At 33.3% G+C, this 26,595-nt stretch overlaps 1 protein-coding gene across 2 annotated transcripts; it reads left to right on the top strand.

Annotated features, from left to right (window-relative positions):
- The first annotated feature begins 8,628 nt into the window (after window positions 1–8,628).
- LOC129942990 (fas apoptotic inhibitory molecule 1) lies at window positions 8,629–21,112 on the top strand. Of its 2 annotated transcripts, none has more exons than XM_056052182.1 (5): window positions 8,629–8,782; window positions 19,302–19,522; window positions 20,405–20,627; window positions 20,684–20,733; window positions 20,798–21,112. In XM_056052182.1, exons 2-5 carry the CDS (start codon window positions 19,319–19,321, stop codon window positions 20,969–20,971), a joined length of 651 nt encoding a protein of 216 aa, XP_055908157.1. In that variant the 5' UTR covers window positions 8,629–8,782; window positions 19,302–19,318; the 3' UTR covers window positions 20,972–21,112. The 2 variants fall into 2 exon arrangements, with proteins under 2 accessions (XP_055908157.1, XP_055908158.1); XM_056052183.1 differs by having other exon boundaries at window positions 8,665–8,751.
- The last annotated feature ends 5,483 nt before the right edge of the window (window positions 21,113–26,595 follow it).

The raw sequence follows: 26,595 nt of genomic DNA, 5'->3' as shown, positions 1-26,595 counted from the left end.
CTAAATACGCAGCACATTTCTCTAAAATGGATGATGGTACACGGTCGTCGGGACTAGGACTTAAACATTCGTCAAGTTTTGTTGGTCGTTGTGTTGTTTTTAGGGAAATGAAATCCTCATCATCTTCGTCTAAATTAAATAAATATAAATTTAAAAATGTAATTACTGCTGTCAAAAAAGGTTTGTTCCCCAAAAATATTAGATCTGACACTCAATTTTTTCAACTTGATAATATAATGTATTGATGTTTTGAAAAGATGAAAACTCAGGACGATTTTACTTGTCACTTTTGTTTTATAGAAATGATATAAAAAAAATTCCCGGTTTGTTGGTAAAAGATAAAAGATTTATTCACTTGTATTTTGTATGCTTTTTAACCAGTCCGAAACTTCAAAATTTTACCTTGACTTGAATTGTCAGAAGTTGACGTTATGGTTTAAGTTTCTGCGATTTTGAAAAGCACAAAACTGTCTTTTTTTCTACGGATTTCGACAGCGAATAGCAATAAAACTGTACAAATTCGTACTTTTGAAGTAAACACATATTTGTTGTCGTCAAAAATGCTGACATTTGTAAATTTGTAACTCCTTTTGACCTGCTTTCCTAGCAAATAAATTGAATTACTTGAATCAAACTGTACAAAAATTGTATTGGGTTTTTTTTCTGAAAATTAGATGAGTTGATACATTTTGAAGTTTTTGCGAAAAATAAAATGTTAAATCATATATAAAAGTAATGGGTAGGTTCATCCATCATTTTGACCAAGACAAACCTCTACGTTCAGTTCATCGTACAAAAACTATAAAAAAAAAACATTATTGTCTAAAAAAACAGTCCTTAGGTAAGCTACATGTCCATCACGATGTACAGTGGTGGTTATATAAATAGGACACATTATTGTTAATTTTGATCTTTTATTAAATTCAAGTGAAAGCACAAAAATTGTATTGGATTTACATAAAGTTTTTATTGCTTAAATTAAATTTCATATATTTCTTAATGTATTAGGAACCATAAGTTTCTTAGTTTCACTTATTTTTGTAAGAAATTAGATATAAGAACCACAGTTAGTAAACTTTTGTCATTATAGCTTGGGCATTTAATTAGCACATTTGCTATAAAATTGAATTTACCTTTTGATTTATTCATTTTACTTAATATTTTGTTGGAAAAACCTTGTGTCAATCACGGCTTGACATCTTGTTGACTTTCCACCAATTCTCTGAACCGTGCTATTGGTGTTGAATTCCAAGCTTTTTTATTTTATTTTCCCACAATTCATCAAAATTTTTTGGATTTTGACCTTCCAATTGGCGTTCAATGTCATTCCACAGATTCTCGATCGGGTTGAGATCGGGAGACTCAGCCGACCACTTCAAAACACTAACACAATTATCCTCTAAACATGATTTTACTTACCGAGAAGTCTGCTTCGGATCATTATCATGCATAAAGGCAAATTTTCATCAGCGTGGGGAATCATATGATCTGTCAATATGTTTGTATTAATATTTAAATCCATTTTTGACAATCCCCACACCATAACATTTCCTCTTCCGTGTTTAATTGTTTTGAGAGTGTACTTTGGGTTGTATTGTTGGTTAGGTCTAGGTGGACGCCAAACAAATTTTTTTCATCTGACCCGAATCTGCAGAACTTTGATTCATCACTCCAGAGCACGTTTTTCCAAAAATTTAGAGGCTTTCTTAGGTGTTCCTTAGCAAACTGAATTCTGCACTTTATATTTTTTTTGAGACGAATGGTTTTTTCTGTGATATGGAGCTCCTTTATTAAATTTCATTCAACCACCGCCTGATTGTCCAAGAAGACACAGAAATACCGTTATGTAACTCAACATCAGATTTTATTTGGTTTGACTTTGAAGTCTTGAATGGGGCTCCGGTCGAAGCTCTTTGTATTGAATTATCTTCTCTTAATATGGTTTTGTAAACAAGCTTTCTTAAACAATTTAATAGCTCCGAAATTTCCGAAACCGTCTTTCCTTGAGCTTTCATCCCATTTATTATCTGCCTTTTATCTTCTGTGCAATGTGGTCCTTTTCCCATGTCTTACAATTTTTTTTACAAACATTTTTTTTAATCTGAAGATAAGAAAGAGGGAGAATATGTATGTTTAAATTGTAAAGCGACCGCCTCCTATTGGTTGTGTAGTTAGGTAGTAGGGTGGGCCAAAAAAACAATTTTTTTTTATTTGATTCGCAATACCTCACAAAAGTTGTTAATTACCTATCTGAGTAAAACTCTGAAAAAAATTTCTAAATAAAAAAATATCTTCCGTTCGCGCATTCCATTCAAACTTTTGAAAAGTTGCGAAAATTTGCTAGTCTTTGACTTTTTTTTTAATAACTAAATTCACTATTATCAAAACGCAATAGGTCCTAATGTTGAATTTAGCGTATAAGAAACCTATAAAAAAAATTGAAATCAGTAGTTTTTCAACATTAACTGACCGCGCAAATCGTGTAAAACATGGTATTTTTACAACTTTTTGCTTAATTTTGATCAAAACTAGTTATGGTAAGTACCGCTTATTTCAATCTCCCACCGAAGCTGCGGTTTGAACAGTTCATATGGTCGTATTATAAAGTAATCATCGAATGTAAAAAATCATGCAAAACCGGTTTTCGCTCGGGCAAAATTTACTTTACGCTGGTTACTCTAGATCATATTATGATCTGTTGGGGAAAACCGGTTCTTCCCAACTCTCCCCACTCTTCACCTGAGTGTTTCTCTTTCTCGTTTAACCTTCCTTCCTCAATTATCTACCGTTAACCGAAGTCATATTTGTAAACTGTTTCAAGTTCGTTTTCAACATTTAGTGAATTTTGGTAAAAAATGTCGTCTAAAAAAGTCACTACAAGAAAGGATTTTGAATGCCCGATTCTTGGTAATCCTCGAGATTTTCCAAAACATAAGCTCCCCAATTACGAAGATGTCTTATTGTGCTGCTTCCAAGTAAGGTATGAGATGTCACTCTACACCAACAACCAAAAAGTGAGCTTTAGTGAAGTAGCTAATACGGTTGCTACAAAGATAATGAATTTGTATTCAAAAGCTTCCATTCCTTCGGTGACCAAAGAAAGAATAGTGCAACTTATTAATAAGTACCATGATAAGTACTACAAAATCAGAAAATCTTACCATTGTGACATTAAAAAAGCCGATTTCAAAACAAAGATTGACGATTTCAAACGTGATTCTGCCTTGCTTTTTGATATGGCTGCGTGTAAATGTCCAATTGTCGTGAACTGCACTTGTAAGAAAACTAAGTTGAGTGAGTGCAAGTGCACGATTTCAATAAACTGTCATTGTGAGAAAGCCAACAAAATTCCAGCTATTGAATTACGATTTATTTATCTACAAAGAAGGTATGGTTTGGGAAAGATTGGATCGTTGGACTTGCAGAAAACACACAAATTAGCAAAACGGCTTGACAAAAAAACCAAGAACATAGAGCCCCAGCCAAGTACGTCGAGAGGAATAATTAAGGAATCTGACGAAAACGTACAGTTTATAAATGTGGAAAAAGATTCTGATAGTGATGATGACCTTGACTCATACGACCCTCCAGTGTGGCACCAAGCTATCAAAAAGAAAAAACCATGGCAGATGAGGATCAATCTTAAATCAACATGTCTAGCTAGTGATCGTTTTGTAGTCTCTGATCGAGCCACGGCCGCGATCGCGTCATCTGTCCTTCAAGATTTTGGTATCATTAATGACACAGACACTTCCCAAGTTATTGACAAAAATAAAATACGCAGAGGAAAAACTCAAAACAGAAATTTTTTGCAGTGTCAATCGATTGAGAAAGCATTACATGGATTGTACTTTGATGGGAGAAAAGATGAAACAATAGTAATAAAAGAAATTAATTCAAAACGCTTTCGAAAAACTGAGAAAGAAGACCACTATTCTCTCATTCAGGAATCTGGATCAAAATATATTGGCCATGTTTCTCCCACTTCAGGACTCTCCAAAGACATAACTTCTTCTATAGTTGCCTATTTGGCTAAGCAAGGGATTTCCCTTGAAGAACTTGATGTGATTGGGAGTGATGGAACGGTGATTAATACAGGTTGGAAAAAAGGTGTCATTCATCAGATTGAATTGCACGTTGGGAGACCAGTGCAGTGGGCTATTTGTCTGCTGCACTTCAATGAGCTACCGTTCCGCCACCTTTTTCACCACTTGGATGGAGTTACCACAGGGTCAAAATCTTTCAGTGGACCAATTGGGAAAAAACTGGTTTGCTGTGAAAAACTACCGCCGGTTCAATTTGAGCCTGTGGATTGCCCCATACCTTTTATAGACAGAAAGGTCCTGAGTAAGGACTACTTGACATTTCTGTTGCCATCAATACTGGTACTATTTCAGAAGATTTGGCGGCCCGTGATCCTGGCCCCCTTTCACATTCAAGGTGGTTGACTGCGGCTAATCCAGTACTTCAACTTTATGTAAGCATGGAAATACCCTCTAAAGAAGTTAAGCAGTTAATACATTTTATTTTAAAATGCTATATGCCTCTGTGGTTCAAAATTAAAAACAGCAAAAAGTTTACAGATAGTCCGAAAATTGTTTTTGAAACCATCAGAACATCACGGTATCTATCTCAAAACTTGCTGCAAGTCATTGACCCTGTGATTGAGCGGAACGCATTTTTCGCTCACTTGCAATGATAGTTGATGAAAATAGATACATCAGAGAACTAGGGTTGCGCCGAATTTGCAAGGCACGATCGCTTATGAAGGGAAAGCCAATTCGAAACTTCAACACTCCGAGGATAAATTTTGTTGCTACAGACTACACCGACATGATTTGTTGGGACACATGTGAACTTTCTCCTCCTCCCCTTTTAAGGAGGATCACGGATGAAGAAATTAAACAACTGATACACTCTGGCACGATTTTCCTTGTCACACACAAGCAGTAGAACGGTGTGTAAAGCTCGTTTCTGAAGCTTCAAAAAAAGTGTGTGGAGTAGACGCAAGAGATGGCTTGATAAGAACCACTCTCCTGTCACGGTCCATTATGCCTGAATTTTTAAAAAAATCAGACTTTAAAGTGCAAACTATTTAATGAATTTTTTTTTGTTGTTTTATTATTTTATTTTGTTCTAATCATAGTTATTTGAGTAAGCAAATGTGATGTACAAAAAATTGGAAAATCGCTCATTTTTGTGAAAAATTGTAACATTTAACTGCTTTGCGCGAACGTTTAACAATAAACATTTATTAAATTCGTTGTTTTTTTGTTTTCTTCATGCCTTAAACTCATCATTAGGACCTATTGCGTTTTTATAATAGTACATTTTGTATTTTTTTTTAAATTAAAGAAAACAGCAAATTTTCACAACTTTTCAAAAGTTTGAATGGAATGCGCGAACGGAAGATATTTTTTTATTTAGAAAATTTTTTCAGAGTTTTACTCAGATAGGTAATTAACAACTTTTGTGAGGTATTGCGAATCAAATAAAAAAAAATTTGTTTTTTCGGCCCACCCTATTAGGTAGGTGTCTAAAACGAACATAGAATAGTTCACTTGGCGTGCTCAGCTTTATGCAGATAGATAGATAATGACAAGTTTATGATGATAGTGAAACAATGTGAAATTCCTTCTTTCTACAAGTTTTCAGTGCAAACATGGAGTTATTACGATCAGCTTATTTTTTTCGTTAAAGTACAAGAAATTGCTATTCATGTGTTGGTTGTAGTCAGGCTCTTGTGCGTTTTAGATTTAAGTTATGAGGTGACACGTAAGCAGTAGTTGTAGAGGTTGTACGTTTATTTAACTAGTACTAAGTATTTATTCTTTTATATTCGCGAAAGCGAGTAAAATATGTGTTAAGCAACCTTATTCTTAAAGAATAATATTTTAAAATCTTACATACAAAAGTACCAAGATTTTAATTCTTGATAGACCCTTTAAAATGTAGTACCCGTGGCATGATGGTTAGTGCGTTGGACTGCCATGCGAAAGGTCTTGCGTTCAATCCCTGCCTATGCCGCCTAAAGTTTTTTCACGGGTACTGCCTCTTGCGAGGAATTGACAAATTCTACAAGAATAATTCTTGTCATAAAAAATGCTTTCTCAAATTTGCCGTTCGGATTCGGCTAAAAACTGTAGGTCCCTTCCATCCCTGACAACAGTACTCGCACACAGGAATGGTTGAGAGTTGTCAGTCACTAGGCATTAGTTCTCAAACGGACTGTTGCGCCATCCAATTTATTTATTTTAGACCCTTTAAAATAGTTTGTTGATTAAACATATCATATTCGTTAATCCGATGCAGTGGCGCTACACGGCCATAGTTGGTGTGTACAATAGTTATAGTTATAAAAATACATAAATATGTACCAAATCCATTAATTTGGATACAAGATATGAATGTTATTAAAATGTTGTCAAAATTATTTACTTTAAAAACAGTTAAAATAATTTAAAAAAATTTTAAATGCCATTTTATAAATCAACAAACCTTTGATTTTTCAATTTTTTTTTTTTGAAAATCGTTAGAACGTTTTTTTTTTAATTAATTTTGTGTATAATATGTATAAATTTTTCAATTTTGTTCTAAAAATATTTTTGGTATGCAGTTGTTAGGTGATTGTAAATATACGTATTCATTTGAATTTCTTAAAAAAATGCTAACCCGTTTTTGAGATATAAAATTTTGAAAAAAAAAATAATTCAATATTTTTTTAAAAATCCAAACAATGAAAAATTGTACTTTTGATAATCAAATATTGTTAAGGAAATATAAGAGCTTATTTATTAAAACAATTATTGAAATCAGTTTATAAATTGCTGAGAAAAATAAAAAACAAAATAACTGTTCTATGAGCGGTACCTTTCCTGAGCAATACAAAAATATGTTTTTCTTATTAAAAGAAGTCAAGTTAAAAAATAAAATTTTAGAGCAAATTAAAAAAAAATCTATCGGTTTGTTTTTGAGAAAATTCGAATTCTTGTTTTTTGACCAAAAAAATTGTATGGGGGCCACTGTTAGTTTTGGTCTTAAAAAAAAAATGAAAAAAACGCCTAACGCGAATCTGCTCAAAACCTTAACTTCCCAGTTTGACCTCAATCGACCCAATGGTTTAGGCTGTAGGAGCGTGGACAGACAGACAAAACCGACCGGACGAAATCGTGGGCCCACTTTTTTCGACTTGTCTACCATCGTAATATCATGTTTGATTAAAATCTCGAGTTCGAAATTTTGCACGAATGCAAAACTTGCCATATAGTTCCTATATGTCGCAAGTAAAAACGTAGCTAAATATATGTTACTTTTCTTAAATTTCTTCGATTATTTCTTAAGCTTGCCATACACGATAGAGTCAATGATTCAAATGGACCCGAGCCGATCTAAAATTCACCGCGTGTAGGGAAACTGAGGTGGCTTGGTTTGGCTCTGTCGATCCATTTAAATTTTCAGCAAGTCAAAAATCAACGGGCCAAAGTTCGGCTCTGTCATGTGTGCGGAAACAACAACGTGTTCGGTGAACATGAACAGGAATGTTCGGGGAAATAAGACCTCAGAGATCTTTACCAATGAAGCATCATCCTCTCAGCAAAACTTCAAAACAAAAGTTTGAAAGCAAATAATTAGGTAAAGTTAAAACTTTAGGCAGAAAACTTTGAAGACTTTTGCCTGTTTGAGTAACTTTTAACTTTAAGTTGCTTGCAATCTATTTATTTAATGCAAAGCTTAAAGTCAAAATTGAATGTCACTTCTAGAAAATTGTAACTCATGAAAATGTTGCAATATCTAAATTATAACACCGAAAAAAGAAAAATAATTAGAGTAAGCAAATGCTGACAAATTCCAAGCTCCATGGATTTGACTTTGTGCATATTTAAATTAATCAACATTTACAAAAAGCAGTAAAAAAATAGAAACACCAAAATTGTGTGCATTACTCTTCAAGAACTCTCTCAAAATATCACTACCCCCGGATGTAATGATGTTTAAGTCAACCTTCATTAAAGTGGGGAACCAGCGCAAAGTGCCTGCTAAAGCAAAACACTCTAACTTCCTGTGTTACAATTATACCCTGTAATGCATAACCTACACTGTTTACTCAACATTGGGCGCAAAGGGCACATCCTTGCGTATATGTGCATTAGCTTACAAAACGCCGATTGCACCCCACTCCATATAAAGGACGACTACAAAAAAGCGGCATATGTACAAAATATCCTGCAACAACTCTTCCACACGACCCGGGAAATGCTTAAGAGAGTTACTCTAACTCCCACTCTCAGGCAACTTACATACCCATCAAGGACACAGTTTTGGTCTCGAACCGTTGCCGAGGTAATTCCAAAAAGGTGTATATTCATTCCACCTTCTGCTATAGTGCATTGCAGCAGGTCGTGATTGAAGCATTATGCGCCTCTATTAGGCTTATATACGTTATGCCACGTTAAGGATACAATATTTAAATATGTAAATGAACATGCGGCCATTTTTATTGTGGTGACCTTGGCGTGTGCTGCTTATTATTAAAGTACACTGTACATTAAACTGCTTTGCTGTAAAATTTGTTGTTGTTTTCTCCTTCTGTATTTTGTATTTTACTTTTTATAAACATTAAAAACGGTCTCGCCTCTGTGTACTTGGTTTTGAGAGTACTTTGGCGCTTAAATTATTTCCCGGTTTTAGTTTTGTGCTAGAAGTCAGAAGGACAAATAGTAAAGAGTACAATTCTTGAGTTAAGTTGCTGCGGTGTGTGTAGTAAGAAGAAATTCTTTCAAGGGTCAGTTTTAAAAAGTTTTGTTTGAGAAAAGTGTTTTTTTTTTTGTCTTCTTTTGGGTTTAGAAAGTTCTTTGAACTGTTGCATTCTGAAATTGTGAAATTTTAAGGACATGCAGTGCTGCATTCGTGCTAAAGAGGATTTTAAAATTTAAAAAAAAAAAACCTTTTTAAAGTTTGTTAAGAGCTTTCCTTGGCCTAAATATCCGTTGAGCTTAAAATACCTAATTGTTGCTTTTAGTTTTTAAGTTGAGATTTCTGCTGTGACGTGATTTTTAAAACCATATGTAATTTTATTAAGTGCATTGTGTTTATCAAAGTGAGATATTGATTTTTTTTTCTAATTTTTAATGTTGGTTGATACGTTATGTAAACAAGGGTTAAGAATATTTTTTCATATACAAATAAGTTAATTTTATATAAAACGTTATGCAACAGTAATTGTCACAACCTTTGGCTTAAAGTCTTGGAAGAGATTTTGAAATTAAAAATGTGCAAGCAATTAAAGTGGCCCATAGATGCCACACTTGTGTCTGCAGAAATGTGTGCTGTGTGTGGGCTGGACTAGAGCAGACAGCGAGTTTCGGTGTCAGGCATGAAGCGCGTATAATAAAAAGTTTTTGACTTTTTTGTGTTTTGCATGATGTGTATGGGGATGCGCGCGCACATTTACTATTCAGTGCGGTGCGTGGCAAGTTATTTCAATAAAATCTTTAAGGTCCAACGTCACTCATTCTGATCCTTCCTCTTTTTGTGTAAGATTTAGTATGTCGAGTGTGGCGGAATACCACACCGGGTGTCGGCACAAGGGTGTGCACACAAGTGTGGTTTCTATGGACCGCTTAAGAACAGTGCAACTACCGTCAAATTCGGTGCCATTTTACATTCGTGCAGTATGGCATGAAAACATAATCTCTTTACTTTGCAGTGCGTCCGACATTGGAATCGAGGATAAACAAATAAGCATTCCTATGAAAACAGCGGTAAAATGGAGACCTAGATATAAACTCCCCATTGGACAATCAAGGTCAGAATTTAATGAAATTATCAGACGTTGCCCTTGGAAGCCCACATCTGAATGAACATGTATTTAAAAATGAATGTCAAAACTAAAGGTTTTAGATGAGAAGTCTCAGACAAAAGTTCCTTAATGAAAAAAAAAAGTGAGGTAGACAGATCCCTGAGGCACACCAGCATTAAATTGTATGGATATTATATGTATTTAAAACTGTTAGATGTTCCAAAACTACTTGTAGTGAAGGGACCGTTCTACCCCATCGGACGCATGCATTTTCTATTCAAAAGCTTGATGCCAAATTCCGCTAAATGCATTTATATTTATTTGTTCCACTGCTTTATTGGCCTTAAAAAGAAGGGATTTGATTGTATTCTTTAAGCTTTACAAAAATGCATAATATTTAACCTTTCTTTGTCCAATTTTAATGTTTGCATATATAGTGTGCCTTTGAAACCTTTAACAACAAATTTACTTCAGATGAGGGCTCAGAAATTTCAAGCGTGACATTGATTTTTCTTGTAAGCTTACTTTAACTTTAATGTGAACTCGGTTGTTTTTGTCCTCAGATGTAAACGTAGCGTGATGGGTATTTTCATAGTAGGATTGTCGCATAGCGCCACCTGTACTATTTACGGGTTGCAAGGAAGTGATTAAACCTCAAGGAGCAAATTTTGTAAATCACTAGGCCCTAGTAACTTAACAAACTGGTGCGCCATCTAATTTATCCTTTTCTATTCGTAAAATAAATGCTACTGTGCCTCAGGGTTCGGTTTTGTCTCGCATATTTGTCCTTAGTTTCATAGGGGAACTTTTGTCTGAGACTTCTCATCCACTATCCTTTAGGTTTACACATTCGTTTATAATGAGCTACGAGCTTAAGCGCAACAGAATTTAATTTATTTGTTTAAAGATTTCCATTTCAATTATTTTCTCTTCAAAAGAATAATTTGGAATTAAGTTCTGAAAAATGGAGACCATCTAAACTGCACCAAATATGGAGGCAAATTTTCTTTGCCGTAATATGTGAACTTCAACAACCTGATAGGTCCTTATCAGTGCGGTTTTAGACCAGAAAAGTACACAGTCCATAAAGTATTTACATTACGGAAAATCCTGAGAAAAAACCAAGAACATCAAATTGACACCCACCGTCTTTTCACTTATTTCAAGGCCACAGGATGACAATGCCTCCATTGCACGCTGCCCCATTAAGGTTGGAAACAACTTTACAAAAACCTTTCGATTTCAGAAAAGGTTTTACACAAGATGATGCGCTCTCATGCGATTCTTTTAACATCGTTTTTGAAAGAACGCTGCCGAACTATTTAAATCAGCAGGCGATGACTTGATAGGGAGCATGCACCAACTCATCTGCAAAATATGGACGGAAGAAAGCTTGCCCGATGAGTGAAAGCTCAGCATAGTTTGCCCGATACATAAAAAAGGAGACCCTCTAAATTGCGCCAACTATAGAGCTAAAGTCTCCTTAACATTGCATACAAGATCCTCTCTGCCGTATTATGTGCACGTCTGAAGCCATTCGTCAACAACCTGTTTGGTCCTTATGAGTGTGGCTTCAGACCAGGAAAGTCCACTATCGACCAAATATTCACAGTACGGCAGACCTGGGAAAAACCCGGGAAATTCAAATCGATACCCACCACCACTTTATCGATTTTAAAGCCGCGTATGACAGCATCCATAGGGAAGAGCTCTACAGAGCAATGTCTAGTTTAGCCATCCCTGTCAAACTTATTCGTTTGTGCAGAATGACGATGGAGAATGCACGCTGCTTTATCATGGCCGGAAAAGATCTTTCCGATGCATTTGATGTCAAAAAAGTTTTTAGACAAGGCGATGCACTGTCATGCGACTTCTTTAACATCGTTCTGGAAAGAATTGTGAAAAACTCAACCGTCAACACAATTACACGGATACGCAGATGATATTGACATAATTGGAAGATCAAAGCGTGATGTCAGTGGAGCGTTTTTGAGCATTGTGACGGAAGCGAAGAAGATGCGTTTAGTGGTCAATGAGGGCAAGACCAAGTATATGCTGTCATCAAAAAAGGACATTGAACAACGACGTCTTGGACCAAACGTAACCATGGAAAGCTATAAATTTGAGGTAGTTAAGGACTTTGTCTACCTAGGCACCGCTATTAACACAGACAACGACACACGCGCTGAAATCAACAGAATAACTCTTGCAAATCGCTGCTTCTTTGGACTTTAAAGACAATTGAGAAGTAAAGTGCTCTCTCGAGCATCTAAAATCACCATCTATAAGACACTCATCATCCTGGTTCTCATTTATGGCGCTGAGGCCTGGACGCTGTCAAAAAAAGATGAGAGCGTCTTAAGGATGCTTCGAGAGAAAAATCTTTCGGGTGATTTTTGGTCCCGTATGCATAGATGGAGAATGGAGGAGAAGATATAACGACAAACTGTACGGGCTGTACAGCGACACTGACCTAGTTAACAGAATTAAAGTCCAACTGCTTAGAGGGCGAGGTCATGTAGAGCGAATTGACATCAATGTTCCAGCCCGGAGGGTCTTCGAATCGAATCCCTAGGGACGGCGTAGTAGGGGAAGACCGCGACTCAGGTGGCGCACGCAGGTGGGTGAAGACCTCAAAAATGATGAAATGAAAATGAAGACAGCTAGCTAGGGACCGACCTGGCTGGAGACACATGTTGGTTGAGGCCCAGGTCCGCCCCGGACTTGAGCGTTACCTTAAGTAAGCAAGTTCTTGAATGAATAGTGCAGACCTCACACGTCAACACTAAAGGCACTTTCTTTCAAAAGTCTGTCCCATTACTAGCATTATGCTGATGACATTGACATATTCAGAAGAACTCAGCGTGATGTCAATGGGGCTTTTGTGAGTATTGAGGCAGAGTCGGCAAAAATAGGTTTAACGGTTAATGGGGGCAAAACAAAGTACATGCTGTGGTCAAGAAAGGACTTACCACACCGACGACGTCTCGGTTAAAACGTCACCATCGACAGACGTAAGTTTAAGGGGGTTAAGGACTTCATCTACCTAGGCCTCGCTATGAAGGAAGAAAACAACACCAACGCTAATACGAAGAATTAATCTTGCTTACCGCTGTTTCTTTGGACAAAGTGTCGCTACATAACAACATCATCATCCCCATTCTGCTATTCGGTGCTGAAGCATAGACTGTGACAAAAGCGGATGAAAGCACCTTCTGCCATTTCGAGAGAAAAGTAGACTTAAGGCCCAACTATAATAGACATAAGCTAGCATATGCGCGCATAAGTAAACGTGCGAATACAAAGAATCTCGATACGAGTGAACATAATGGAGTCTAGCTCCGATTCGTTCAATTTTTCTCAGTTTCGTTAACTTAAGCACACTTAAGCAAGAGCGATCCCAGTCGCTCGCCGCATAAGTAAAATCTGACATTTAGATACGTGAGCAAAATTGCATTATGGCTATGCAGTAATTTCGCTAACTTCAGTGAATTATCGTTGGGTTTTTGACATAAGCTTATGTTTGCTTATGCCTATTATAGTTGGGCCTTTAGCCAGACCCACAGCGCATAATTGGAAAACTTGGAGCGCGAAAATGGAAATATTTTGGACCCAACTAGATGGAGAAATTTGTTGCATAAAGCCTTAGTTCACATAGGACTGTTGCGCCACCTTAAGTGAGTAATTGGAATTAAGTAAATGTATATTCCAAAAATAGAATTGGACGTATGTATGTCTTAATATTTTAATTCAAGGCTACTATACACTTCTCTCTGTTTTTATTATATCATGACTTTTGTTGCAAATAGCTTGTCATAAAAATGTGCTCATAACCTTAACTAAAATTTCGGAAATGTCCCTCCAGTCATAAAAATGTGGTTGCAATAAAAATTAGTCCTTAAGAAATAAAATATTTCAGGAGTAAAAAATTAACAAATTTCTTCTACCTACAACGTTAATATATGATATGTATTTAAACTCAAGCTTATTGGTTGGTCCGTTTAGCTGAAAGCTTGAATCATACAAACCAGGGCCTACATTTATTTAAATACAATTTTAATTTTTTGAGTTTTTTTTTTTAATTGTCAATAGTCACCTAAACAATAAACGTCAGTTGATATTTCAGACAATGATGAATGTTTTTTTAGTTATTCTTCAGATAGCTTACCGAGTAATAAAATTCCCTCTTAGTTATCTTAGCTTAAAAAAAATGAAGTTCTAACTTTTATGTCTTTAAATTTTGTTTACGAGAAGTTTAATGCATGGCAATATCTTATTCCACGATTAAGCTATAACTTATGCCAGGAATCAGGGAAAGCCTGTAGAAACCATTCGTTTTTCATCACATTAGCTAATTCAGATTAAACCTGCAACCTGCCCTTGCCCAAACTTTTCCATGTCAAGCCATTTAATCAAAAAAAAATGAAAACTTGTCAGGATATGTTCCTGTATATGTACATGTGTGTATTATAAAATATTTATTTTTTCCTTTTATTTTCAGGCTCGTTTTGTGTTAACAATAAATAACATGCATATATAATTATAGTGGTTTGGTTTCACTCATATGTGTGTCGTTTGTCACATTAGTTCTTTTTTTATGACATTCCAAATGTTTCAGGACACGAATCCTTTCCTCTATACATAATCGTACAAATCTAGGTTTATTTTTATGTATGGTTAATCCTTTCTGTCGAATGACAATAGGAATCAAGTCGAAACCTTTTATATGTTTTATGTGAAACAGTGCGGTTCAATTGATTGAGTGCTTTTTGAAATATAAGGTTTAATCAATAGAAATATTTTGATAAACTTTTTTAAGACTTAATTATTAGTGGTACCCTTTTAGGTGAGTTGAACACTATAGAACACAATATATAATTTATTTATTTATTTTGTTCACAAGTATTATGTCTTAAAGAGTTAAAAAAGAAAGTGTACACAATACTACATTGAAGGTTCAAAGCAGAGAAGAGTGCAAACGAAAAATATGGTCATATTTTTATGAACCGCTAGGGCGATTTTTGAAGAAAAGTCATTCACATAATCATGTCAAGAAAAACAATCCAAACAATCCAAAACTAATTTTAACGTTGGTGGCATGTGTCAAAAAATTAACTCCTCCAATACAACGTGGAATGAAAATAACCTAAATATGTAAATGCATATCTTATGTTCAGAAAAACAGCGATATATTCGATCCTATAGTTTTTTAAGCATCTAATGTTTTGCCAATTTTTTGTAAACTTGGACCCTGCGTTTGGTAGAAATTACTTTTGCGGAAATGGACATCACGCAAAATAGGAAATCACCTGAAAATTGGAGAAAGAATACCATCTAAAGATTCCAGGGCATACTATAGTTAAAGTTACAAAATAAATGGAAGTGTCAAATTGGTTGATTTCGTGGTTCATAGATGCGATTTTTTTTAATGGAAAATAAGAATTTCAAGAACATGTTTAAAAATATTAACACAATTCAATTTTTACGGATTTGATCATGTCGATTTTAAAATTTCAAGAATTTTACTCGAAGAACTGACTGCAGTTTAAGAGAGTTAATCTCCTAACCTTAAAATAAATAATTTTGAAATACCGTAACGTTCGGAAACAAAGTTTCTTGGCGTAAATTTTTAAAACCGATTCCTCTTTATAAAACATGGTAGGATGATTATAAAAAAGGCAAAAAAAGGCTGGTTCATTGAAAATACTATTTAAATCAAAATTCTTGCAAAAGACCACCAAAATGTAATATTAGTCTCAAGTTCAAACATTGGTTTGTTTAACGAATTCAATAAATAAATTAAATTCTAATGTATAGGACATTAATAAGAAACATTCTTAAGTACGGATTCTGAACTTAGTTTACCATATCACCAACAGTTGCTGCGGACTTTTTAGAAAACCAAATAAAAATGGTATTCCAACAAAACAATCTACGACTCAACACAAGTAACACCCATCAGGCAGTACCAAACAGACCTATTTTTGAAAAAGATAGAGCGCACAATATCTCATCAAAACCCACTAAAAGGATCCTTTCCTTAATAGAATCGAACAGCACTGACAACTTTTAAATGACAACTTTTACATTTCACCGTTTAATTGTCTCAAGGAGGGGTCACTCGCTCTTTTAAGACCAGATATAAATTCGGGCCCTTTGAATTATAAGGCTTTGATTTACAAAAGCTATATGCACAAATGTTATTAACATACAATTTAAAGTTTAATTGCCAGAGTATTCTATAATAATGTAATAAATAGCAATGAGACTAGTCTTATTCTTAACAGGAAGTGCGTCACGGATCAGTTAACTGCTAAACTCGGGGTAGTCAGAAAATTATTCTTGGTTATTTGCCTGTGCTTTGATCTTTTACGCTTTGGTTTTACTTAGTTGTAAGCTTAGTTTTAGTCCTAGTCTGTTAGTTATTATCAACCAGTAATGAGCAAAGCCGCTATAGTAGGCGGGAGTAAGAAACTAAAATTAGAGCAATATGATTAAGAAACCGTAATACTACGAATTTGAATGATACAAAATTTAAACAATTTTTTAACTAGCTCAGACTTAAGTAGTACCTTAGTACCTGGTCTTGGGTTTAATACATGCCTATGCCACCTTACATTTTTCACGGGTACTTCCTCTTGGGAGGAATTGACAAATCCTCCAAGAGTAATCCTTGTCATGAAAAAATGTTTTCTCAAATTAGCCGTTCGGATTCGGCATATAAACTGTAGGTCCCTTCCATATCTAACAACATTACTCGCACACAGGAATGGTTAAGAGTTCTAAGTCACTAGGCCTGGTTCTTCATGGACTGCGCCACCTAATTTATTTAGACATATCTTAAGTCGAGCAAAATTGAATATTATTGTAATTGAAAACTGATTGAATATGTCTCAATAAAATAAAAAAATAAGAAAACAAAATTCTGAACTTGCCTATAGAAATCCAAGGTTCTCTGTTAGGAGATGTTTTGTTGTTTTCTAGGAACTATAACTCTGAGTCTACTGTGGTCATTAAGATAAGTTTTAAGAATGAAAAGAATCCTTATAAAATGCATATACGGTCTCATGTCACCAGCAAATATTTGTTAGAATATTTATCAATTTTTCCTTCACGAAGAAGTGCCGTTGATCGTATTGAAATTGTGTATGCCTTTTAAAAACAGTCTATTAGAATTAACATTTGAATCATAAGTTTAAAAAATTAAGTCTTCGAATTCACATATCGAAACGTGTATTTAAAAACTGATTTTTGTCATTTCTACTTTTGACTAAAAGACTTGAATGTCACTTTAACAACTGATTCTAAAAAGGTTTTATTCATTTCTGTACGATTTACTGTTGGTTAGTTGCACTCCAAATCCTTCTTCGACACTTTTTATGATAAACTTCACGGGTTGGCAAAGTTTAAGAGTTTTGGAAGCCTTATTTCAAATCTAACTTAAAAATTAATGTATCATATCAGGTTCTTTGGTACTAATTTTTAAAATTCGAAAACAGAATTACCTTTTAGTACCTTTGTGAAGTACCTTTTTTCAATAAAATCAGTGATGGTTTTAAAAATATCTAATCCTTAATATTCTTTAATATTTAGTGGAAATATTTTAATTATTACATGTAATATTTTAAAAAAAAATTTTTAAAAGTTAATAAAAAATAATTATATAAAAATAAAAATCTGATAGAAATGCTAAACCACTTATGCTAAATCGGTTTTCAACACAAAAAGGTAAAACGATTTGAAAGTACGTTTTGTTTTGTAATGAATCTATTGTATTAACAATTCTATTATGTATTTTTTAAAACTATAAAAGTATTAAATTAAAATTTCTTATACAGTCAAATAAAGACTTAAAACTAATTAGAATTTCCAGAAGAGAGCCAGAGAAATTTTGAGTTTTAATTTAGCTTTAAAAATCCTGTCTGTTGTTTTTTAGCAATATAATGGTCCAAATTTAAAAAACCTGATGTGATAGAAAAATTTAATAGTGAGATTAGAATTTAAGACATCTTAATCATTAAAAAAAGAATGGTTTTGTATGTGGGACAGAAAAAACTTTTCAATGTTTATTTTTGACTTGTTTTCAATTTATTATAAGTTTATTTCAAAAGTGGCGCAAATGACAGATTATAGAAATTGTATGGAGTTTGAATAAAAAAAAATGGAACAAAACGTTGGTGAGGTGGTGGTGTTACCAATTTAAAATAGTTTAAAAGTCATTTCTGTTTTGTAACAAATCCATTCTCTAAACAAGGATATATCACATTTAGTTTTTGAAAGTAATTGAAAAAATATAAAATTAATGTTGAAACAGATATTTTTAAAATTTTATAGTAAAAATCGAAGTCTGTATTCGAAATCAGATCAATCAATGTTTCTTTAAACTTCATACAGAGTTAAATGAAGGCACATAACTAAGAAGAATTTTCAGAAACTAGGTGATTACTAAAATGATTTAAACTGTATCTAGAACAGAAAGATTTGTAATTTGCAAAATCATCATACAATTTATTGTTAAAAAACTATGTTGTGTTTGCCTTTAGTTTTTAACATTTTAAAATATATATATTTTAAAAATCTAATGTGGTAGAAAAATTACAAGGCGTAATTCGCATTTGCGACAATCCTTTCTATTATAAAAGTTCATTGTCGACCAAAGTTAATTCTTTCAATACTCACAGCTTATTTCAAAAACAAAAATATTTTTTCATTTTTAACATTACGCACTAGCAAGGTAGAAATAGTTCACATTCCAACATAATGTTTAATCAATTGATTTGGAGTGTAGATTGGTTTTACGAAGTCGTAAATTCATGCATCCTTTACCTATGTATCATTAAAAGCTTGTAGAGGTATAGATTATGGTGAAAAGTAAACCGCTAGTACCTACTATTTATTATTGCCTTTGTTGGAAGACGATACGTATTTCAGTTTCAGTTCTCGGATAGCCTACATAAGGTTCGTAATATATTTTTATATTTTTGTAAACAGTAATTTTTAATAGGATAAACGTGGAAATTATTGTTAACTGATATTGAAAACACATTTCCTAAGTTATTATTCCAAAAAAAATTGCTGAGTGAATAAAATTGAAATAAATGTAGTTCTGCAATATCAAGACTTTGGGTTTTGAAATTTGAGTTTTTCTATCCTTATTTCGTTACTTTTAATTTTTAATTTCTACTCATCTTATAGCTTGAAATACTTGAAGCCATTCGAGCTAATACATTTAAGTGAATCTTCCCAGTGCCCTGCTGAACTAGCTTCGGAGAACATTAGCGAAAACCGTTTTCAATTAATTATTAGTGTATTCGTGTGTCTCAAGTTTAAGAGTAAATCCTCTGGAAAAATTATATAAATAGATGAAACGTAATTGAAAAATTTTCTATTGTATATTTTTAAAACTAAAAACGCTGTTTTTAAGTATTTCTTTGCCCTTAAAAAAAAAGATTCTTGAATACTAACATTTTATTGAAATACCAAATTTGTTTTTATTTTACAGATTTTCCATGATAGAAAATGTCGTTTCTTTCGCCAACACTTAAACTCGAAAATCTTGCTAAGGAACCTCAATTAGTTCAAGACCACTTACCTGAAGAAAATCGTTATGCTAAGGGCAATTTTGTAGCTAGATGGTGTGTTCCAATAAATGGACGGATGTATCGTATTGAACTTGATCATGGCACGACAAGCGGTAGAAGAATGGTTTGGATAAATGGAAAAGTAAATTTTTACATGAATACTTTTTTTTGAATGAATAGAGCTTTTTTCAAAAAATTATTACACTAGAACCTTCCGAAAGGTTTTCATGGCCTCAGTTCAAATCTGACTTAAAAATCTACTACGGTTTTTTAAAGTCAACTACAGTTTTTGCAATAACTTTGTTTAAAATTCGGAAAAAACAACATTGTTTGTAACTAGTTTTTCAATACAATTCGTGATGATTTTTCAAATCCCTAACCCATATCTTCAACATTCATTTCTTATATATTTTCAGTATTTTATATAATTTTCCAAAATCATCTCTTGCTGTAAGTCTTCATCTTGGGCCTTCTTTATTTATGTCAAATGGTTCCTTAACAAAAGAAGACAAAATGGTTTAAGAGTAATTTTTTCACTGCACATCAAGTTTTTGAGATATATTGAAATTGGGAATGCTTGTTGAAATTTGCACATACCTGAAACTGAATATAGGATTTGAAATCAGCTGTAAGACGAATTTTTCAAAACCATCAAAGCATAGTTTCAAGATTTCTCAAAACATAATATAAACTCGATTGATGGCTCATAACTAATGAGAATTCTGAAAACTGAAGGAGATACGATTTTTAAATAATTTTAAAAAAGCATATTTACAAAAACCTGATGCCATTGAATTAAGGCGAGATTCGAACTGAGGACAGATAAATCCTTAAACAAAGTATTGTTGGGATTCTTATAAAAGAAAACTTAAAATGATAAATTCAATTTTATCTTATAAACAATGTGAATGATTAAAACATCCGCCTTAAATGTAGATTTAAAAAATTGTGAATGAAATAATCCTTAAAGATCCTTATTATTTAATCTAGTCAAGTGTTTGATCTGGTTAAACCCTACTTCTAGGAAATAATTCGCCGCGACTGGATGTTCAAGCTTGTTGGTGAGGATTCTTTTAAGATCGACAAGGCAAGATGTATAATTCGAGTCGATCCTGCACCTGGTTTTAAGTATCAATATTCACTTTACATCGATGGCCAACCTTATAAGCAATACACAAAAGAACTAGCAAGGACTCTAAGGACATGGATAACAGTTGTCGATGAGGTTGAATACAGGATTGTGTTAGGTAAGATATATAAAAGATACTCTTTAGAAAATTCTCTATTTTCTATTTTACTATAGAATTGGATTCCCTTAATATTTTTCTCAATGATAAATTAAGAGATGAAATGGTAAGTAGGCCTATTTTCTTTTATAATTAATTCATTTTCAAAGCCTTTAAAATTTTACTTCAAGGGAGAATTTGTTGATGGAGGAACTGATACTTACTTTGAAGAAAATGGCGTAAAATTTCAACTATGCGCTCGTTCAAGTGGAAATGGTATTCGTCATTCGTTAAAAGTTAATGGAGAAGTTATACCAGAAGTTAGTTTGATAAATCTTGATGAAAAAGATTTAAAGCCGACTTAAAAGTATGTATAATAGAAATAAGCTTTCATGTGATAGAAATAATTTATAAAGCATTCGAGTTGTATACGTTTTTTAAGGATGTTTTGACAATGTATTAATTTAAGAAATAAAATAATAAAGTTTATAAAATTTGCTAAAAATGTTAAACTTATTTGGAAATTTTTGGAAATAATATTAATCCAAAATTATATACAAATAGTTATTATTTAAAAAAAAAAATACGATTAAAGTGAAGTTTGATAGAGAACTTCGCCCTTGAGACTTCCAGAATATTACACTTAATTTGGAGTGGTAAGAAGGGGGGAAGTTCATTCTGTAATTATTTATGCCATAGAAGCAAATATAAAATTTTTGCTAAATGGCGCACTTCTTAAGTGAAAAAATCGTTTATAAAATATGAATTATACAAAATCAAATGTAGAAAAGAAAATGTATTTCCGAGATATATTTTTTAAACATTTTAAGTGAAATAATTGAACATTTTCTGAATCATAAGTCCGATTAAAATTATGAGCTTGGATAATAGCAAATCAAGAATAATTTTGCAATTACTATTACTTCCATTCAGAAACTCAGAACTTAAATGTTTTTAACGGCCATAATATTTTGGGATAACATTTGTGAAGTTCTATAGGACCATTTAAAATCACAAAAAAAAACGATTGTTAAATAATACTATGATCCCCTAATTTTTCAATAGCACCTTAGAACTTGTGGACAGTTGGAATTTTGACTTAAAATACAGTTTAAAGTCCCGGACTTAGTATGTGATATCTGATTTTTGGGACAGTGTATCTAAAAATGTGCACAGCTAAACTTTCTATCATTATAACAATTTTTAAGAATTGACATAACTTATCGATGTACAACCCACAGAACACATGAGTTATTTTTCTTTTGAAATCTCCCAATCTTTTACTTAGTGTCAAGGTAAGGGGCTTTCCGATATGATGTTTCAATTCGATTTTAAGAAAACGATTATTTTTTAAGACAAATAAATTGCTACTTATTTTATTGTTCAAAAGATAATAAAATTGCAGCTATATGGCTATATTTGTAGCACCGCATCCTTTTCATGAAATTGTTCATGACCAATTCGCATGTTTGCGGCTGTATGTCCTCTTTAACTAAGCGAATTCCATTTAAGGTATTAAATAGATAGTGCGACATTAGCATAGACCATATCTTTCAAGTGTCTCCAAATTTGGTTACCCCTTGGATTAATAATGTGGTCAAAAAAACTTTTAAAGCGAAATTGCGATTGTTACGTTGACCGTCCTGACTTTATGCAAAATATGCTGTAATATAGTTTGTGTTTTTGCTAATTCCAGTGATTGATGAGAATTCCAAAAACCTAATTTTTCATTTGCAGGATAGTAGCAAAATACTCAGCTATTCTTGAACGAAGCACACTGTCTCGATTCTTCTTATCACTAAATTGTCCCAACAGCTCAAATGTTTCCACCAATTGAACTATTTCCTTCCAAGCAGGTGCCTAACGACGACTTTGGTGACTTACAGTGACTGTTATTGTGAATGTTATCAATTTAGGTGCCATTTTAACAACAAAATCGAATAAATAGTAAGAAAATCGGAAAAAAATGTTGTTTAAAGAAAAAAAGTTCCTATAAGAAATGTATAACTTTTATTACACTTGTTAGCATAACATTATAGCAACACTGATGCAGTCGAAGATACTATAATAAATTGAACTGTGTTTGTCTTCACCATAATCTTTACTTCTGCATTTATCGATTTAATGCCCTGCTCTAGTTCATAAACTAAAGACCCACCCTGGAACATTTTCAATAACGATCTAAACGATCTCAAACTCACTATCTTTCATGTTTCGTAAGGAACTCCAATTAGTTTCATTGAGCTCAACAGAAAGAATCAAGATTCATGCGGTATCATAATAAGAAAATAACAGACCTATTCATGTCCTACTACGTTCTGAACAATCACTTAAACCCAACCTAACCATCCTTTATTTTTTGCAGATACATGTAAGCTAACCATTAAGAAAATTTTATTTGAACAAATGCAAAACTCCGTTAAGTGTAACTTTCACCTTATTCATATTAACTCCCATAACATTCCACTCTTCATCTTGGAACCACAATTCATTCCAAGAAACTTGTGGAAAATGTCATTCAATACGACAAAATAATTTTACAACAAATAAAGAAATTCCAATTTGTTTTCAGACGAAAACAAATCTTTTATTTTATCACATATCACAAATGAACTGTTTTATATTGAATTTTATAAACATCAAGAGTGATATTTTTCCTCAGAAGTAGATGGATGGTACACTATGTTATACATATTATAATTATATACTGGAGATATCCAAAACAGCTCAGATCGCATTCTACTCAAGTGATAGAATCTTCAGACCAAATCCCAAAATGATACTGTGAATCAGACCAGGTAATCTCTTATAGTAACATGGTACACAAATGGCATGTATAGGAATTATGGGACCGATGAGGACCACTCCCACTGCAGGAATGGAAGCAATATTCAATCAAGAAAGTTCTTTAAACAGCGTCTTACTGCTAAGCCAGACCAATTGCTGTAGAACCAGCCACATCGAGCACGCGTAGATTCTACATGAATACTGATAGGATAGGAATGAATGCATGAATAGTGTCCTACACATAAGTCAGTCCACAATATCCATGTATATTGAAGGCTCGAAAACGGATGCTAGAGTGGTTGCGAGTTTCTTCATCTTTCTAACACTTTCAGACTCCATAGCCAAGCAGCAAAAATATCAATTTCTACCACAGTAATCAAATCGAAGTTTGTAAATTACTGCCGTCAAGAACTAATGCTTCTTAACTCGCAGCATAACATTAGACTCTGGTGGGTACCAGGTTGTTGAAGATAGGTCCTCATATACTCCATTCTATGAAATTAAACATCCACTATTGCTTGTGAGCATAATAACAGGTCACAGCCTATTGTGTTACCATAAAAACACGTGCAAAGGCTGTAGTGATAAGGAAGAGCAAGAAAATACAGGCCACTTCTTATGCCACACTAGAAATAAACTCTTAGGCAGACACTTCTTCGATAATCTTGAAGAACTGGTAGACATTTCAGGAAACTCCTTATTAGGTTTTATCAAAGCCTCTAAATGGCTAGAGAAAGACAATCCATGGACATCATAGGTTTTTATATTTTATTTTCAGGGAAGTTTAAGGGTATCACAATTGATCTGCATATTTTGATTTAAGTGTGACTATTACGTCATCAAGTGCCAGATAGAAGCAGGCATTCAAGAAGTAAAATCGACATTTCTACAGTTATATGATGGATTAGATTAAAACAACTATATTAAATGAGGGACTATTTTGTTAACAACAAAATATAAAATAAGGATTAGGAAGAGATTAAGCTAACGGAACTTTCATCTCATGGCAAATTGGTAGTTGAGTCAAGAATATGTGAAAATAAATTTGGTCATTAGATAAGTAGCACATAGTATAAATGGAAATAAAATGCAAGTATTTGTAGTTTGTTTGGTTTTTTAGTTTTCATTAGGTTTTTAATAATATGTGCTTCCACCAGCCTTCACATTAACTTCAAAAATTCTACATTTTAAGGATTTATAAAGAGATTCCAAGTAGACCAAAGAAATCTCACTCCAGGCCAATTTCATACCATGAATTAGCGCTTCCTTGTCATCGTATTGCTTTTCACCTTCCTGTACCTTACGTGTAAGCTAGCCCCACACATTTTCAATTATGTTAAGGTTCGAGGAATATGGTGGCCAAAGCCGCAAGTGGAAGTTTTGGTTTGCAATAAGGGATTTCACCTCACGGGCTGTGTGTATGGGAGCGTTTTCCAACTGAGCAACCCAAGAAATGGGTTCAAAAAGCTCGCTTATATTGGGTAAAACTGATTCCAGCAAGGCTGCATGTTTTCCTAGTCATTTGGTATCTTGGACTACCCAGTTTATAGCGAAATACAATAAAATTGAGTCCCAGACGATAACGCCTCCTTCTTTGCTATGGTGACGCTTTAGGAGTTACTATTTTCTCCTCAGGTGATGGAAGTATTAATTACATATATCCATCTGGCCCATCTAGTTTAAATTTTTCGTAGGAAAAAAATAACCTTCCGCCAATCATGTGATCTTTCTCGAAACACAAGCATTGCTTCTTCCTTGCGTTATTAAGTGGTGTTTTTTTCTTAAGCTTCAGGCGCTTTAGGTGTTTAGCATGGCGAATCGTGCATTTAACAGTGTATACGGTGGCCTTAACATTAGCTTTCTCCCTAGTATCAGCTGCCGATAAAGCTGAATTTGACGCTATGCTAAGGATAGGAAGTGCTTTTTTTAAATAACTTTTCGAATAAGACGATGGTTTCTTAAATAATTGCTAACACAATGATCACTTCGATTTTTTGTCGGGCTATAGGAAAGCAATAAAGACCTTTAGAGCAATAAACCTCTTTTCTTGCTCTTTCTTCCACTGTCAAATATTTTTGTTGCCCATTTCTATTAAAACACAATCAAGAACAATTAATTTATAAATTGTACCGTTTTTCCGAAAAAGAATCTTTGCACTTCACAAACAACGTTGATCTATTCACTGCTTCTAATCCAATGTCGCATATTCTTAACTCAGTTAACAATTTGTCATAAAAGTGTCTTAAGCTAAATCTGTCCTCTACCCAAATTTCATATTTCGTTATCAACAAAATAGTCCCTCATTCACCATAGTTGTTTTTTTCTAATCCATCATGTTATGGGAGAAATGTCGATCTTACTTCTCAAAACTGCCTGCTTCTAACCTTATGACCGACAGTGCGTTTGTTATTCTTCTCCAAGGACTAAAATGGTACGAGAGTTCATTTTTAATGTTCTTAAATATTACGTATATTTTTTAACTTTAATAATTTTCGAATGTCACTTTATGATTTTGAAATTTAAATTACTAGCACTAAATAAATAAGTGATTTGGTAATTTGTTTAGGATTTCACAAATATTAATTGACCTTTTTACTATATTTTCTTATAATCATTGTCTGTATTAACATTTTTAGATTTGTATCTGATTTCAAAGGATGTACAGATTAAATTTAATTTTATATATAATTTATTCCCTTTTAATTTAAAAGAAAATATAAAAATAAATATGTTAGTTTTTTTGGTGAAAACTAACAAAAATAGAAAATACGTTTTTTCTTTGTAACATATAATTATGTAAAGATACCAAGAAATAGATTTTCAAATTGATTTGAGGTAAGTCAATGTTTCTCTTTTTTTTCTTGTGAAGTGGTGGATAAACTTTGAAGATGTCGGCATTTGCTCAAAGGAGCTAGTTTTGCTATGGCATATGTTAGACAAAAACACATTAAGCTTTAGGATGCCTTTCTTCTCTTCTCTTCGATTTGATTTTTCATTTGATAGTTATAATTATTTGTATCTAACGGATATATGTTTTGGAATGCCAATTCTACCGCAGCAAAAAGTCTTACTACCTGCCAGTGAATTTTTTAGTTTTCCTTAGAACTTATTTTTCACTGATATCACTAATTTTTTTTCAAAACAAATCTGATAAAAAAAAGAAGTTTCGGTTGATCTCATTTTGGTAATGTCTCAATTAAAG

Source organism: Eupeodes corollae, chromosome 1, assembly GCF_945859685.1.
Source record: "Eupeodes corollae chromosome 1, idEupCoro1.1, whole genome shotgun sequence".
Lineage (NCBI taxonomy): Eukaryota > Metazoa > Arthropoda > Insecta > Diptera > Syrphidae > Eupeodes > Eupeodes corollae.
The sequence above is the reverse complement of the archived record's forward strand: the minus strand, read 5'-3'. Positions and strand labels throughout refer to the sequence as shown.